A 15,799-nucleotide genomic window follows, 5' to 3' on the forward strand; every position below is an offset into this window, starting at 1 on the left:
GAATACCCCAGGACACCATCCGTCGTCTCATTAGGAGCATGCCCCGACGTTGTCAGGCATGCATACAAGCACGGGGGGCCATACAAACTGAGTACCATTTTGAGTTGCTGCAATGAAATTTCAGCAAAATGGACTAGCCTGCTGTATCATTTTTTCACTTTGATTTTCGGGGTGTCCTTGAATTCAGCCCCTCTGTAGGTTGATAATTTTCATTTCCATCAAACGATGTGGCATCCTTTCATTCCTAACACATTACCCAGTCCATATCAGTATAGATATCCAGCATGATTTTTTTTCCCCGTTGAGATCTGATGTGTTTTCAAAGTGTTCCTTTAATTTGGGGTGATATGCCAGAGTGAACATGTAAGTCTTTAGTCTAGATTTGAAGACTGAGACAGACAGGGCATTTCTGACCGTAACTGGTAATCCTGGTTAGTTAGTCTTGGTGTTTCTTGCCATATTTATATTTTGGCTTCAGTGACACTTTTTGGACAGCACAACCCAAAAAATGGATTGCTCAAGATAATACAAGTTTAGTTGTTGCTTCATGTCTTGGCTCCTTTACTAGTTTAACTTTTCCCATGATACAGCACAGGTGGAGCAGAATTATTTTACTGTAGTCACTACTTGACATTCATACCTACATAGCAAACAACCTATTCCTGATCTTTGAACAGGAATTACATAAGAACAATTCCATACTGAATACACACACAGACATCTTCAGAGCCGCTTGTCCCATACGGGGTCACTAGGAACCGGAGCCTAACCCGGCAAGACAGGGCATAAGGCTGGAGGGGGAGGGGACACACCCAGGACGGGACGCCAGTCCACCACAAGGCACCCCTAGCGGGACTCGAACCCCAGACCCACCCGAGAGCAGGACTGCGGTCCAACCCACTGCGCCACCGCACCCCCTTCTCCATACTGAATACCTCACACAAAAATTATCAGGTACGGTCAGAGCTGGAATGAGATCACAGGCTCAGATTTCTCTATAAATCTGAGGACATAGTTTCAAAGAATTCGGTTTATATAGTGATATTTATTTTTGAGTAATAGTTTAAGATTCCATCTTTACTATTTCACTGGGGCAACTGGGTTCCTAGTGTCACCTTGTGGTTATATTGACAGGATAAGGGGAGCTGTGAAACAAACTAACTCTAGAACCACTTACAGTCAGGTAATCAAAGACGGCTGAGAAGGTCTATATCTGAAATTATTTTAATTTTACAGGGGAAAATGTTTTCCAGACATTTAATGATAGCATAAACAACATAAAATCCAATTATTATACACAGTAGAGCAGGGATCACAAAATCAGTACATGAAGGGCAATTTACAGGCTCGGTTTCATTCCATCCCATTCATCTGAACCAGCTAATCATTTATTGTGGATGTATTTACTTTTCTTTCAAAAAACAAAAATGCAGCAGTCATGTACTTAATTGGTGAAATTACCCAACTGTAGTTGTATTTCCTGTTAATCACTGGGACGAGAGCTGTATTGCATTCTTCTCCGTACTGAGGGTTTTACTGGCTCAAAAGGACAATCTGCATAAATTCAGAGCAAACCAAAGCGAGGGACAAAGGAATCCGTAACAATTTGATTCTATATGTAAGTAAAGCACAATCTCGGAGGCACCAAATGCATTTCCATTTAAAAATATCTCATAAGTTTGACTCAACTAATTATTTACACAGAACTTAACCACACCAAACATGTCAGGTATAAATGAAAGGTACCTGAAACACTTACAGACACTGATGTTATAAAAATATATATGTATAAATAATTGGAACCTACAGGAAAAAACTGATTAGCCTTGTATAAATGATTTACTATAACTACTGTGTTCAATTTTTCTGATATTTTATGATGATTTTTGCTTAGGGTTAGAATTACTTTCTGATGATTAAACTACTGGTTTTACATATAACTCATATCACAGCCAGTAGCACTGCTTCCTCACAATACCTTAGCTGTTCTAGTATTGGTCTAGCTTAGTCTGTATGAAGTTTGCATGTTGTCTGTGTTGCTTTTCTCCAAGTGCTCCGATTTCCTTCCAGAGTTCCAAAGTATGCATTTAACATAAAATGGGGACTGCAGTAGTGTGACTGGATACCCTGCGATGGACTGGTGTCCCACCCAGGTTGTACCCTAACTAACTGTGCTTTCAGGACTGGTTCTGTACTGCCACAATCCTGACTGGGCATGTTGTTAATGAAAGTAACAGAATGTAACTGAGAAGTCTTGTCCTGTGGACTAAAACTCAAAGGTAATTTTAAAGCTTGGCTTCCACTATGCAAATGTGTTAAACTAAATATTAAAACAAGGAAATATGTAGAAAACATCATTAACTGTGGAGTAAGACTGCTACTGGTAAACACTACATCACAACACTTAAGTGTCTTTTTTCACTTTTAATGCAAAATGATAAAAATAGATTCAGTATAATTCGGACTATACAATAAAATCTCTAAAGAAAAATAAACTGTACCTGTGATGATTTTGGGGGGGGGGGGGCAGGACTTTTTTTTTTTTAAACCATGAGTGAGAGCAGCAACAAAACTGCTTAATACTTTGAATCATATGGAATTTACAGCAAAGAGAAAGTAAAATGTGCCACCCTATTATCAAAGAAAATAGACTGAAATGCAAAAAAAAAAAAAATCAGTTAAACCGTTATAACTTCTGAATTCAGTTTCTCCTTGGAAAAGTTCTATCAGTTCTGATGATGTCATTAGTACAGTGAATTCGATAATATCACCTAAGTTAATTTTCTATAGAATTTACAGTGTTTTACATTGCATACTTTTGGGTCCATTCTCTTGCTAGTCTGTTGTACCTGCAAAAAGAAAGACTAAATGAATCGAAGTTGCAAAGGCTCTGAGCAAGACCCAGTTTTTCAATATCACAACCTCATGGAAAGCCTTGCAGACCACACTAAAATACACTTCAGGGTGTTTATACAGGGCTTAAGCCCCTTTCAGCTGGGGGGGGTGGAGAAAAAAGGAAAACAAGCTAAAAAAAAAAAGTTACAAAAATTCTATTCAGAAAAAAAAAAAAAAAAAAAAACTACTGCCCCATTTCTAAAGTAATTTCTATGAAATATCAGGAGCAACAAAACATCACCATTTAAGGAAAATATCCTTAGTGTCTGACTGCTTATGGAGCTACTGACATTTATTTGACTGAAATGCCTAAAAGAGAAGGTTGCTGTACTAAATGAACAAAAAAAAACTATTTCTCAAGGCTTTTCTAACATTATCCTAATAAAGACAAAATCTAAATAATGTAGTTGTATTAATGTTATATAATGTTAAATTAATAATGGCACTAGAGGGAAAACATACTTTAATTTTTTTTGTACTCAATTCACAGATCTAAAATGCATACTCACTTTTCTTTGTCCGATTTGTAGATATGTGCTATATCTGGAACTAAGGGGTCATCAGGGTTTGGGTCACAAAGCAGTGAACATATGGATAACAGAACTGGAAAACAAACCAGACACTGAACTTTTAATTAATACTTCCAGAACATGTGGCCTACGTGTATAAGAAAAACTATTTATGCAACTATAGAATACTGTCTTGAATTAATATATTTTTAAAGTCAGTGTTGATATACAATAATTTAAAGGTTTAAAATATTAGAACATTTCCTGCTTCAAATTCAATAACTGGGTCTGCATAAAACATCAGTGCACAAGGACTGAATTTGGATATAAATTATACTGAAGTCTCAGTTATACCTTCTGCTATTCTGTAATTAAATTTAACAGGAAGGTTTAAAAAATTGTAAAATAACAGCAGATTAACAGAATAGTTGCATATCAACAGAATAACAAAATTCAGATTTTACCTTTTGACACTGTTAGTGCTGGTGACCACTGGGATCTCAGGATGTCTAGACAAATACTCCCATTACTGTTTATGTTTGGATGATATATTTTTGTTGTGAATGCTACCTATGGAAAGATGACAAAAGTTTTATAATAATACACAATAAATTAGTTGTGGGAAGACATTAAACACTTGCTTTCTAACCTTTGGTGGTTTGAAGGGATAGTCTGTAGGAAAGTGGATTGTGAGAAAAAAAACCCCTCCTTGGTATGGACTGTCACTCTAGTAAAGAGGAAACAAAAACAAATTGAATATCAACTGTGTATATTTTAGCCATACTTAAGTTTGTTGATTGTGTCCTGGCTGAACACTTTACAAACTCTGGCTAGGTACAAAGTAATCACCATGTTGGTACTTAATTGCATTTGCTATTTTCCTTTAAAGAATTTAAGTAGACACTATTTACATTTGCATTTATTTAGCAGACGCTCTTCTCGAAAGCAACTTCTAATGAACTCTATGTAATGTTATCAGCCCACACACCTCATTTAGCAGGGTGACTGACACTGCTACATACGCTACTAACTCATTCATACACCAGTGGGACACACACTCACTGTCACTCACATACTATGGGTGAACCTGAACAGCATGTCTTTGGACTGTGGGAGGAAACCAGAGCAGACACAGGGAGAATACGCAAACTCCACACAGACTGAGAAGGGAGAAGCCCATGTCATCTTGTACCACCCAGGCGCTGTGAGACAGCAGCACTACTCATTGTGCCACCCATATGGATGACTTTTCAAAAGGACAAATAATATAATGCATCCAAGGTCAAAATGATACCACTAACTAAAAATACACAAAAAACACTTGACCAAAATTCAGTTGAAAGCAAGGCATGAGAGTAGGAAATATCCAAATACTTATAACCCAAAACCATACTTACAGGCCCCATTATTGTCGCTTGCCAATGGAACACTGCAAAAAAAAACAAAAAAAACAACAAAAAAAAAAAAAACAAAGAGGCTAGAAAACTAGCAAACTTGTAACACAGAGTATGTAACAAGCAGTAAGAAACAAAACCTATTTATGGAAAACTTACAGTCTTCTCCAACCGGTCCGGCTGAACACTGTGCAGGAGGATCCCGTTGCAAGTCATGTAACTCCTACAGAAAAACAAAAAGCACATATCTTTCCGTAATGCCAGGATCACGCATTTAAAATCAACAGCTTAGCAAATACTACCGTAATATCAAGCAGGAAATACCTTTGTATGTGGTTAGCATGACCAAAGATCAATTCGCTGAACATCATCATGACCATGAAGTAATCAGTACAAAAGCACAGTGCTACCAAAAGAAACAAAGTAGAGCATCGCTTGTGTAGGTTCTAGTGAATGAGAGGTTAACTTAAAGCTGTGGATAATCACGAAAATGCTGAAATCATACCGTTGAAGTATTCATTTTTAAGTTGTCAATGAAGAACAGACAGGTAAAACCATATCTGCTCATCATGACATGACATGTTACATGTAATAACAAAATACCAGTCCCAAGCCAAGTGCACTACTGAACCTCTCTTGATCACACCGAGCGCTTCAAGCTAAGCATTTGCTTTTGACGAGGACGTATAAGTTACAGTGTAACTAAAATATTTACTTCATGACAATTGTTTCATAATAAAAAAGTCATGATAAGCTGCTACTGGGGGACGTGAGAAGTGAATTTTAAATTAACACTTACTAGTGAGTCGTCATCGTGATCATGTTGTTGAGCATTTTGTGACGGGACAGTAGGCTAGCCGAGCTCGTCGCCGCAGTACGAGCCCCCGCATGCCGCTCAAGTACACTACTAGCAGTGGCTAATATACACACGGAAATTCGGAAATGGCTCTGTGCGCGCGCGCGCACGCACACACACACACACACACACACACACACACACACACACACACACACACACACACACACACACAGCTACGAAAACCTCGTTTTATTTCGTCTCATCTATTTTGCCTCAGGCCTGTGCTGGCAATTACGAATAGTGAACCTACACATAAGCACTCCAAACCACTCGAGCTGACACATCAGCTCATCTGATTTACAAAACATGTCATGAGAAAAAAGATTTTCTTGTTCAGCCTCAACAGGTATACAAATATAATTTAAAAAGATGCTTAGATGGATTGCTGTGTAAGAATACTAAGATATCAACTTCAACACTAGCCAGGCAGGTATCGTACTATAGTACACAATTTAATTTCTGTAGAAGACGGTTTTGATGACGTGCAGTCCAATCTGACGAACCAGGATCAATTTGATTATATAACTAGTAGGTCTTCTTCCAGCAAAACTATCAGCCACCTAGCCATTCGATTCAGTACGCTTTCCCAGCTTACCTTCTGTATTCTTTTCAAAGCCATAACGTGGACACACTCCAGACGCTTTCTAAACGATATAATAAATTTCTTCGTTCTTATTATGAAACAAAGCAACCACTGCGCTCCAAGGGTGTGTTGTAAAACTGTCTGGTTTCTTTTGTTTCCGCTTTTTGTTCAGGAAAGCGCAGATACAATGCATTGTGGGTCTTGGAGTTCTAATTCTCTTGCGCAGATGCTCATACACATATTCTGCAAACATTGTATGGTTTCTTGTGTTTTGGCTTTTTCCGCAGGGGTTGGGCGTTGAAACATTGCATTGTGGGTACTGGAGTTAATGTAGTAATTTTATTCTACCAGTAACCATCAAAATGCTAGTATAGTACTGTATTGTACAGTATAAGCGTTGCATAGTTCCTTTGTTTTATTTTTGTCTTGGGAGGCAAAACATTGCATTATGGGTCTTGGAGTTTTAGGCGGCGATCCGTTAGTCCTATACGAATTTTCTAGACGTATAATGACGTAAAGTCGTTTTGAACCTGTGGAAAGATACTATATTAAGGTCCTTTTCTCTGACTGTGTGTTTTTGCAGTCAACCAAGTGCTAAGTGGCACTGTTGATTTTTACTTTTTTTTTTTAAACTTATTAGCATGTGATTTAATGATAAAGTGAAGTGTGAAAATGTCATAAACAGACAGAACATTTATAAAAATTCGTGTCATAACCGGAAGTGATCGAACTGTTAGAAGGCTTTCTTTAGCTACATCATGCACTACTGTTTCAGTACATTTTTTATTTGATGGGTGTGTTTGTGACGATTAGTTTTATAAGCATGAAAAAAGACTGCTCCATGTTACATTTATTCTTGCAGATTAGTAAGACTTTTATTTTAATATTAATTGAAAAAAATCATGGGGGTGCAGTGGCGCAACGGGTTTGGCTGGGTCCTGCTCTCTGGTGGGTTTGGTGGGGTTCGAGTCCTGCTTGGGGTGCCTTGTGACACACCAGTCCTGTCCTGGTTGTGTCCCCTCCCCCTCCAGCCTTGCGCCCTGTGTTGCCAGGTTAGGCTCCGGCTTGCCGCGACCCCGCTTGGGACAAGCGGTTTCAGTGTGTGTGAAGAAGTTGTCTTGGAACAGTTACATGGTTTTTAGTGTTCAATATAAGTATAGGCTACTAGTGTAATCGCCAACTTACAGGTATGTTACACTTACAGGTGCATAACTTTTTATCTATCAGATCAGCCATAAATGTTCTGTCCTGTCCCTTATGAAATTTCAAAAAGCGAGAAAGAGGAAAGCTCAGCTGTTTTTACATTTACATTTATCTATTTAGCTGACAGTTTTTCAACCAAATGAGTTACAATGCTACTTACAATTATTTACCCATTTCTACTGGTGGGTATTTTTACCTCCTGGAGCAATTCGGAGTATCGCGCTCCAGGGTACTACAGCCGAACCTGGGACCTTCAGTCCAGTAGCCACAAAGTCTGAACCTTGTAGAGAAATTAATGTAATGGGTCTGTTTCTTGTATTATTGTTAGTAAACGTAGTAAAGGTAGTACACTTAATAAGTGTCCATTATTTCACTTTTAACTGGAATGCATGCAGTGCCGCTGTATGTCTGATCACTGTCATGTACCGAACCAGAGTCAACGTGAAACCCTTCACAGCAAAGTTCAGTTTTATGTACAGTATATTGTAATGACCCACATTACTGTTTTAGGTGGGAAACCTGTTAAATGTAGATAGTTGCATTATGGGGAAAAATGTGAAATGTGGTTGTGCAGCCATTGGGGGTACTTCTGGGGGGAGTGATGGGGTGACCATGTTTGCTGGTTTGTTGGGAAAAAAAGCCTTGGGGTGTTAAGCAGACTGGGAAGGCTGGCTTGAGGCATAGGAGCTGGAAAAAATGGGGTCCTTGCATTGAGAGCATTATTTATTTGTGTGTGGGTGTTTAAATAAAATATTGCTGATAAAGGCTGTCTCTGTGTTTTTCTTCCCTCCGTCCAAACCCATAGCGCTGGGTGCCACAATATTATAGTATAGGTGGCATAGATAAAGTCACCTTGTGTGATTCCTTTGACTAGTTTTGGCCATAATGTTTTAGAGCAATGTTTACTTTATACATATCCCCTGAACACACCCAGATTAGTCAAAGTTACGTGTAGTTCAAAGTCAAGGTGAACTTTATAGTCATCCTGTCTATAGGTGAGTTACGCATACAGGAGAAAGAAATTCTGCTCTGTGGTGTCCGAAAGGAAGGTACACCTTTCGGACACCACGTGTCACATTTTCTCTGGGGAACCTTTTGCTCCTGCGCAAAACGCCTGCGTTAGACCCAGTGCAGCCTATAACAAATTCCAGCTTCAATTAAGAATTAACCAATGACAATTAAGCAACCTTTGTCAACTTACACCCTACGGGCTGGCAGGAACCTTTATTTCACAAAATTCTAAATGATTTGCTCTTGGTGTGAAACACCACACGTTTCTCTTTGGACCTCGGTGTAACATAAAACATACAACGCAGTTTGTTGAATAAATGCAGACAAAAACAGACCAGTGCAGAAACAAGACAAGACAGTGCAATACACAGGCCAGAGTCTGGTGACAATGTACACAATATAATAATATACAGAAAATGTACACGAAAAGATTTATGTAATAAATATAAACATAATATAAAAAGGCTATACAGCACATGTAATTTAACTGTAAACTAGAACAATTAAACTTTAGCCAATTAAACATTAGTTGTGGGTGAACTTTAAAATATTTAGAAGACTACATTTCCAAAACTGGACAGCTTTACAAACATTCTGTGTGCCAGTGCTGGTCCCATTTGTAATACATTGCTTACATGTTATGTTTACAGTTATTCTTTCTGGCTTTTCAGTTTATGGCTTTTTCAACTCATGACTTTTTCAGATTATGTTGAGCTAAATTTTTTGATATTTTTGAAATAACTAATTTTGCTGTGTTTAACTGAGGTAATTAAGGCTGAATACTTTTCTAAAAGACTATCATAGGACATAGATATATAGGTTATGGTGGTCCATCATAGGGTAGAACACTCACATACACACTCACACATTGCATGTAACTCATGGTAGGGTTCATAGATTTTTAGGAGTGAAATTTAAGCACTTTTCAAGCACTTTCAAGGTCCCTAAATTCATTTTTCAAGCACTAGTGTTAAATTTGCTCACCCTTTGTAAGTTTAAACAGCACCCCTTTAACTCAAAAGTATCAAGCTATAAGACTGGAATCCTCAATAGGAATACAACTTATGTCATATTTTCAAGTTTCAAGTTTATTGTCATAGGTACAAGTACCGTGTACAAGTATCATGAAATTCTTCTTGAATGCTTCTCCACAGACTATGGACAAGACAGAGACAATATAAATACTGTACAAACAAAACAATGACAATGACAGTGAGTAATACTTATAGCAATGACAATAAATAACGGTAACAGTAATAACAATACCAGTAGACAGCCAGAGAACTCAGAACGTGAGAGCGAGAATGCAAATGCTTAAAGTGACAGTGTAATTTACCAATGTGCTTGGAAGGAGAAATCCAACTCTAGTTAGTAAAGACAACACACTGGTGATTGTTGTTTACTTTTACAGCACTGGGGTAAAAGCTGTTCCTGTACCTAGCAGTGCAGGTTTGAATAGACCTGAGCAACTTTGAAGACAGCAGAGAAAATAAAAGTGAGCATGCGGGGTGACTATGATCTTTCATAATGCACATCGTCTTTCTGAGGCAGTGTGTGGTGTAGGTGTCCTGGACTGCTGGTAGCTGTGTGCCGACAATTCCCTGAGCTGTTTTGACCACCCTCTGTAGGGATTTATTGTCCTATATGGAGCAGCTGCCATACCAGGACGTAATACACCCTGTGAGGCCAGGGGCCTCACTTCCTCTCTGTAGGCTGTCTCATTGTTGTTGGTGAGCAGACCCACAATGGTGGTATCATCAGCAAACTTTATGATTGTGTTGGAGCTGTGCCTGGCCACACAGTCATGTGTAAACAAGGAATACAGCATAGGGCTCAGGACACTTCCCTGTGGAGTGCCAATGTTGAGGGTCAGTGGGGAGGAGGTATTACTGCCAATCTGCACACGCTGGGGTCTGTTGATGAGAAAATCCAGGATCCAATTGCACAATGTGGCACTCAGGCCCAGTCTTAGCAGTTTGTGGATCAGCCAGCATACGTATTTAATTTTGGTTGTATTTTTGTACATTTGTTGCCAACTGTAGGTTAGGTGGGTTTTTTTGTGGGGGGTTCGGACAAAATGCCAACCTAATTTTCATAGTATGATTTAAAAATATACCAATAAACACAAAAACATTTTACCTGACTCTACTTATTTGCACTGAAATTAAATACATTTTGTACATTTTTCCTTATCATACTAAACAAGACAAAACACCATTTTAATGTTATTGTAAACATTTTTAAAACAATTAAACTGGAACAGAGAAAAAGAATGCACATTTGACTGCTCACACCTAAAACAGTCCTAAAAGTTGGTCAAACCCTAGACTACAGCTCATGGAAGCACTATCAACTCCTTTAGCTTCTCATCTATTTGACACTCCACACTTTTTAGAGCCTGCTCGTTTTCTTTAGCAGCTCTTTGAAGTCTATGCGAATTTTGAAATCAAGCAGTTTTCCACATTTCTCTGTCTTCTCTGCACTAAGATCAGCAGAGGTGTAGAGAACCTGAATATCATGGGTTATCCTCTTTCTCTATGCTCTTAGTTCTATGTCCATCGGTCCTTTTCTTGTTTCAAGTCTTTTCTCATCCTTCTGTTTCATTTTCTGTTCTTTGTGATAGAAATTATACTTCTGCCTTGCTGAAGCTGCTGACAGTAGAAGCTCTTTGGTGTAGGCAATGTTCAACACTCCAACATTTTTTTAAATGGTCAAGAATGACATGCTGTGCCACCAGTGAGTTCTCCAGCAGGTTCTCCACCATCACTTTGACTGAAAAACCTCTTTCTACAGAGGCTTGACCATGGGAGAGGATCAGGAGCTGTTTCACTGTTTCCCAGAGGTAGCTCCACTCTGCCTTGGAAGATAACTGCTCATGGTAGAATTCATCCAACCTGCTGCACTGATTTGAAGCCCCTGAAAGAATCAGGCTCCAGACTGTAGTGATAGAACTGACTGAACTCCTTCAGAACTTCATCACAACTTCCCTCAGGAATCCAACCAGATTCCACAAGGATCTGAAGAATACTAGTGAACTTCTTTAGACTTGCCTCTTTGCTCCTGATGAGAACTCTTGGGTTAAAAACAGTCTGATATCAGACCAAAGGATAACAGACTGGAGCCTTTTCAAACAGCTTGGAGACTGTCTTCATCAGAAACAACTTGCAATTCTGTCTAAACTCCAACCTCAGCTTCTGACCATTTGGGTGATTCTTTCTGTGCTCATCCAGGACTCTATTATGAATCCAGCTTTTATTTTTGTAACATTTACATGGTTCTTAGCATCATCATATTGCACCTGTAGCAGCCTCAATGTGGTGGTGGCATTCTCCATGACAGTTGGCTTTACAAACTTCTCTAAAAGCCCCCTCAACAAAATGGCAAGGTCCTCCTTCATAAATGGGAACATGGGTTTATCAGTTTGGTAATTTCCCAGGAAAGAAGCCATTTAACTCACCATCAGAAAAAGAATGTTAAGTTTAGCTGGGAAGAGGTCATCTCCAACAATCTTCTCAAAGGTCCTGAAAAACTTGCTGGTTGGCTTTGCTACTTTTCCTTATTTTGTAGCATTTATGTATGTCTTTTGGAAGGGCAAGACCTATATTGCACACTCTACCACCTTCACAGTTTCAAGCCATCGATGACTGCAGAAATTAAGGGGGAAACATGAGGACCCAGTTACCACTGTGTAGTCTTCCCTGCATGCTGGCACATCCTCAAATAACCACTTGAGGCTTGACAAAGCATTTCCAAGCTCCCAGTCAGTAGCTGCACAACCAGCTCTGAAGGAGTTGTGCAGGATCTGTAAACCACAGCTTCTAAAATCCATTTTCTTGCCTGTTTGACTTCGGCTTTTTTTTTTTTTTTTGCAGAAGTGAGAAAAGCTTCTAGTTTACATTAGGGCCATCCACTGAGAGCTGCATGAAGTTGTGGAAACCAATTTCAGAACATCCACCCATCTATCTTCTGTCCCTTTTGTCCTATAAGGGTCGCGGTGGCAGCAGGGAGAATAGAGAGGCCCAGCCGCCCCTGTCCCCCGCAACTTCCTCCAGCTCAACCTGGGGGATCCCCAGTCATTCCCAGGCCAACTGTGAGATGTAATCCCTCCAGCGGGTCCTGGGCCAACCTCGGGGCCTTGTCCCAGTTGGCCGTGCCTGGTATACCTCCAAAGGGAGGCATCCAGGGGCATCCTTATCAGATGCCCAAACCACCTCAACTGGCTCCTCTCAATGCGAAGGAGTAGCGGCTCTACTCTGAGCTCCTCTCGGATGTCCGAACTCCTCACCCTGTCACGGAGAGTGAGTCCCAGCACCCTGTGGAGAAAACTCATTTCGACCGCTTGTATCCACGATCTTATTCTTTCGGTCATCACCCAGAGTTGATGACCATAGGTGAGGGTAGGGACATAGATCGACCGGTAAACGGAGAGCTTTGCCTTATGGCTCAGCTCCCCCTTCACCACTACAGACCGGTACAGCGACCGCATTACTGCTGCCGCTGCTCCCAGTCTGTGGCCAATCTTCCCTCACTTGTGAACAAGACCCCAAGATACTTGAACTCCTCCACCTGGGGCAAAAACTCTCCCCTTACCTGGAGGGGGCATACCATCCTTTTCCGTGAGAGAACCATGGACTCAGACTTTGAGGTGCTGATCCTCATCCCCACTGCTTCACACTCAGCTGCAAACCATTCCACTGCGTGCTGGAGGCAGCCATGTGACAGTGCCAAAAGGACAACATGATCTGCAAAAAGCAGAGATGTCACCTTCCGACTCCCACACAGAATGCCTTCCTGACCTTGACTGCGCCTTGATATCCTGTCCATGAAAGCTACAAACAGAAGTGGAGACAAGGCACAACCTTGGCGGAGTCCAACACCCACACTGAACAGGCCTGACTTAATGCCGAGTATGCGGACAAAGTAGTGGCCCCGGTACCCCATACTCCCGAAGCACCTCCCACAGAATTTCCCAGGGAACACGGTCATAGGCCTTTTCCAAGTCCACAAAACACATGTAGACTGGTCTAAGAGATGAGAGGTGCAGTTGCCCGTTGGTGAAGGCTTTTATTTGCCCTTACAGTGGGAAGAAGGAAGAGGATGGAAAAGGGGGACCAGGAAACAGGTAGGATGAGGTTTCATGCAGGTCAGGGGAGCTGGGAGAGTCGGGTCAGTCGGGACGTGGGCATTGTCTCTGGGATCGAGTTCGAGCTCGGGTTCGTCTCGTTCTCCTCCTCGATCTCCTCTCTACTGCTGGGCACCGGGGAAGAAATAGGAAGTGTAATCAGCCTCAGCTGTGGCTGCTTTGCCCCCGTCGCTGCCCCCTCCCCAGGCGGCCTCGGCATGCTACAACTGGATTAGCAAATTCCCATGCCCCCTCAATGATCTGTGAGAGGGTAAAAAGCTGGTCCACTGTTCCACGGCCAGGGCAGAATCCGCATTGTTCCTCTTCAATCTGAGGTTCAACTATCAGCCGGAGCCTCCTCTCCAGCACCCCGGCATAGACTTTCCCAGGGAGGCTGAGAAGTGTGATGCCCTGATAGTTAGCACACACTCTCCGGTCCCCTTTCTTAAAGATAGGGACCACCACCCCAGTTTGCCAATCCAAGGGCACTGTCCCCGAGGTCCATGCAACATTGCAGAGGCGTGTCAACCATGTCAGCCCCGCAACATCCAGGGTCTTAAGCATTTCCGGGCGGATCTCATCTACCCCCCGTGCTTTGCCACTATGGAGCTTACCAACTACCTCAGTGACTTTCACCAGGGAAATGGACTCTTGACAGCCCGAAAGCCTCTGGCCGACTCCTGTAAGGGAGGCACATCACTTGGAATTTTTGAACACACATTTTCAATCTTCTCATACACCTGCTCTTCAGTGTGATGATCCATGAGAAAAGAAGTTAAATACCTTGTTGTTATGTTGCCATCCTGCCAAAATCTCACATGAACATCAAGCTGGTTTTTCTTCATTTCATGGTTTAGGCTCTCATAAAACAAAAGAATGTATCTAGATTCCTTCTTGGCTCTGTCATGTTTGCCAGGCAGAAGAGAGCGATGGACTCAAGAGCAGTGCACGGTTTCCTCTTTTTAATCAATCCAAAGGGTCAGGCAAAAAAGTGGTTAGAGAACAGGCGACTGTCAGGCGATCAGCGAACAGAGTACATAGGGAGTAACCAGAATCGTTGTCAAGGAAGCCAGGCAAAGGGTCAAGAAAAACCAAGGAAGCACGCATACGGGGAACCAGGGCACAATCACCAATGGAGCACAGCAGTTGCTCTTTGCAGAGGTTCCACATTGAAGGACTTCCAGGGCTGCCTTTTGTCTGTTGTTTCTTTGATGGGTAGCAGATGTTGCAGATAAACCAGGTGATGAGGGCATGACAGACTCTTTCCTTGATCAATGCTAAAAAATGGGGCGCAATCCCAAATGTGCACAGATATGCTGCTTTCTTCTCCCCACAAAAAGCACTGCTTTACAGGATCACTGTCAGGAAGCATGGTCTTGAAAACCGCTCCAGTGTTATTACATGACTTGTACGAATAATGGATTGTTATCATTTTTGTAGTCCAACAAATATCTGCCATCAGTGCTGGGTTTGTACTAATAAAAGGTTTTATGGTGTTCATGGTTATTTGCAGTTCACTGCTGGTTGTTGCTGAAGAAGTTGAAGAGGTTGGGTAGGTTGTTTGCAGTCCGCTGCTAGCTGTTGCTGAAATAGTTGAAGAGGTTGAGCAGGCCATAGCTTCACTGCTGGGTGTATTACATGGCTGCTAGAAAAAAGATCCCAAGGAAGGACCGGTCCTATGTTTTAAAAGGTCTTGATGCTTCTTGCCTTGAAAACAAGAGGATATTAAGAGAAAAAAATAAGAATATAACATACAACAAATGATCTGTTAAAGTCTCAGATCAAAATATATCACGAGAGGATGTTATTGCAAAATTCAGTAGGTCTGTCAATTAAATATTTGATTGTTATTAATAAAAATGCATTCAGTTATAATAACAACAATAATAATGCATTCAGTTCCCTAATTTAGTTAGCCATAAACATATTATCCATGACATTTATAGATTAGTGTACATGAAAATCAATTGAGTGCATCATTATTTGGTTAAAATAGAAACTGCAAACTCCACAGTTTGTGTTTATGGCTGCAATACGGTAACACAGCCTGACCTCCATTAATAAAATGTTTTCTGTACAATCCAGATTTTTTTACTTTTCACTCTACACTAAATCTTTAGTTAATATGATACTCTTATATTCTATAACTTATAAGATTCTACATTTTAATTAATACAAAGTAATTAATTTGGGCATATGAATTAATATATTTTTTACATGTAT

General features: G+C 40.7%; 1 protein-coding gene across 2 annotated transcripts; it reads right to left on the reverse strand.

The window, feature by feature from the left end:
* Positions 1 to 1,069: 1,069 nt before the first annotated feature.
* LOC108932676 (ubiquitin-conjugating enzyme E2 D4-like) lies at positions 1,070 to 6,407 on the reverse strand. 2 transcript variants are annotated; one of them, XM_018749221.2, is made up of 7 exons: positions 6,253 to 6,407; positions 4,958 to 5,021; positions 4,802 to 4,833; positions 4,054 to 4,131; positions 3,869 to 3,974; positions 3,405 to 3,498; positions 1,071 to 2,849 (listed from the first exon to the last, which is right to left on the reverse strand). In XM_018749221.2, exons 1-7 carry the CDS (start codon positions 6,274 to 6,276, stop codon positions 2,804 to 2,806), a joined length of 444 nt encoding a protein of 147 aa, XP_018604737.1. In that variant the 5' UTR covers positions 6,277 to 6,407; the 3' UTR covers positions 1,071 to 2,803. The 2 variants fall into 2 exon arrangements, with proteins under 2 accessions (XP_018604738.1, XP_018604737.1); XM_018749222.2 differs by lacking the exon at positions 4,802 to 4,833 and having other exon boundaries at positions 1,070 to 2,849.
* Between the last annotated feature and the right edge of the window lie 9,392 nt (positions 6,408 to 15,799).

Source organism: Scleropages formosus, chromosome 4 (assembly GCF_900964775.1).
Source record: "Scleropages formosus chromosome 4, fSclFor1.1, whole genome shotgun sequence".
NCBI classification, from domain to species: domain Eukaryota; kingdom Metazoa; phylum Chordata; class Actinopteri; order Osteoglossiformes; family Osteoglossidae; genus Scleropages; species Scleropages formosus.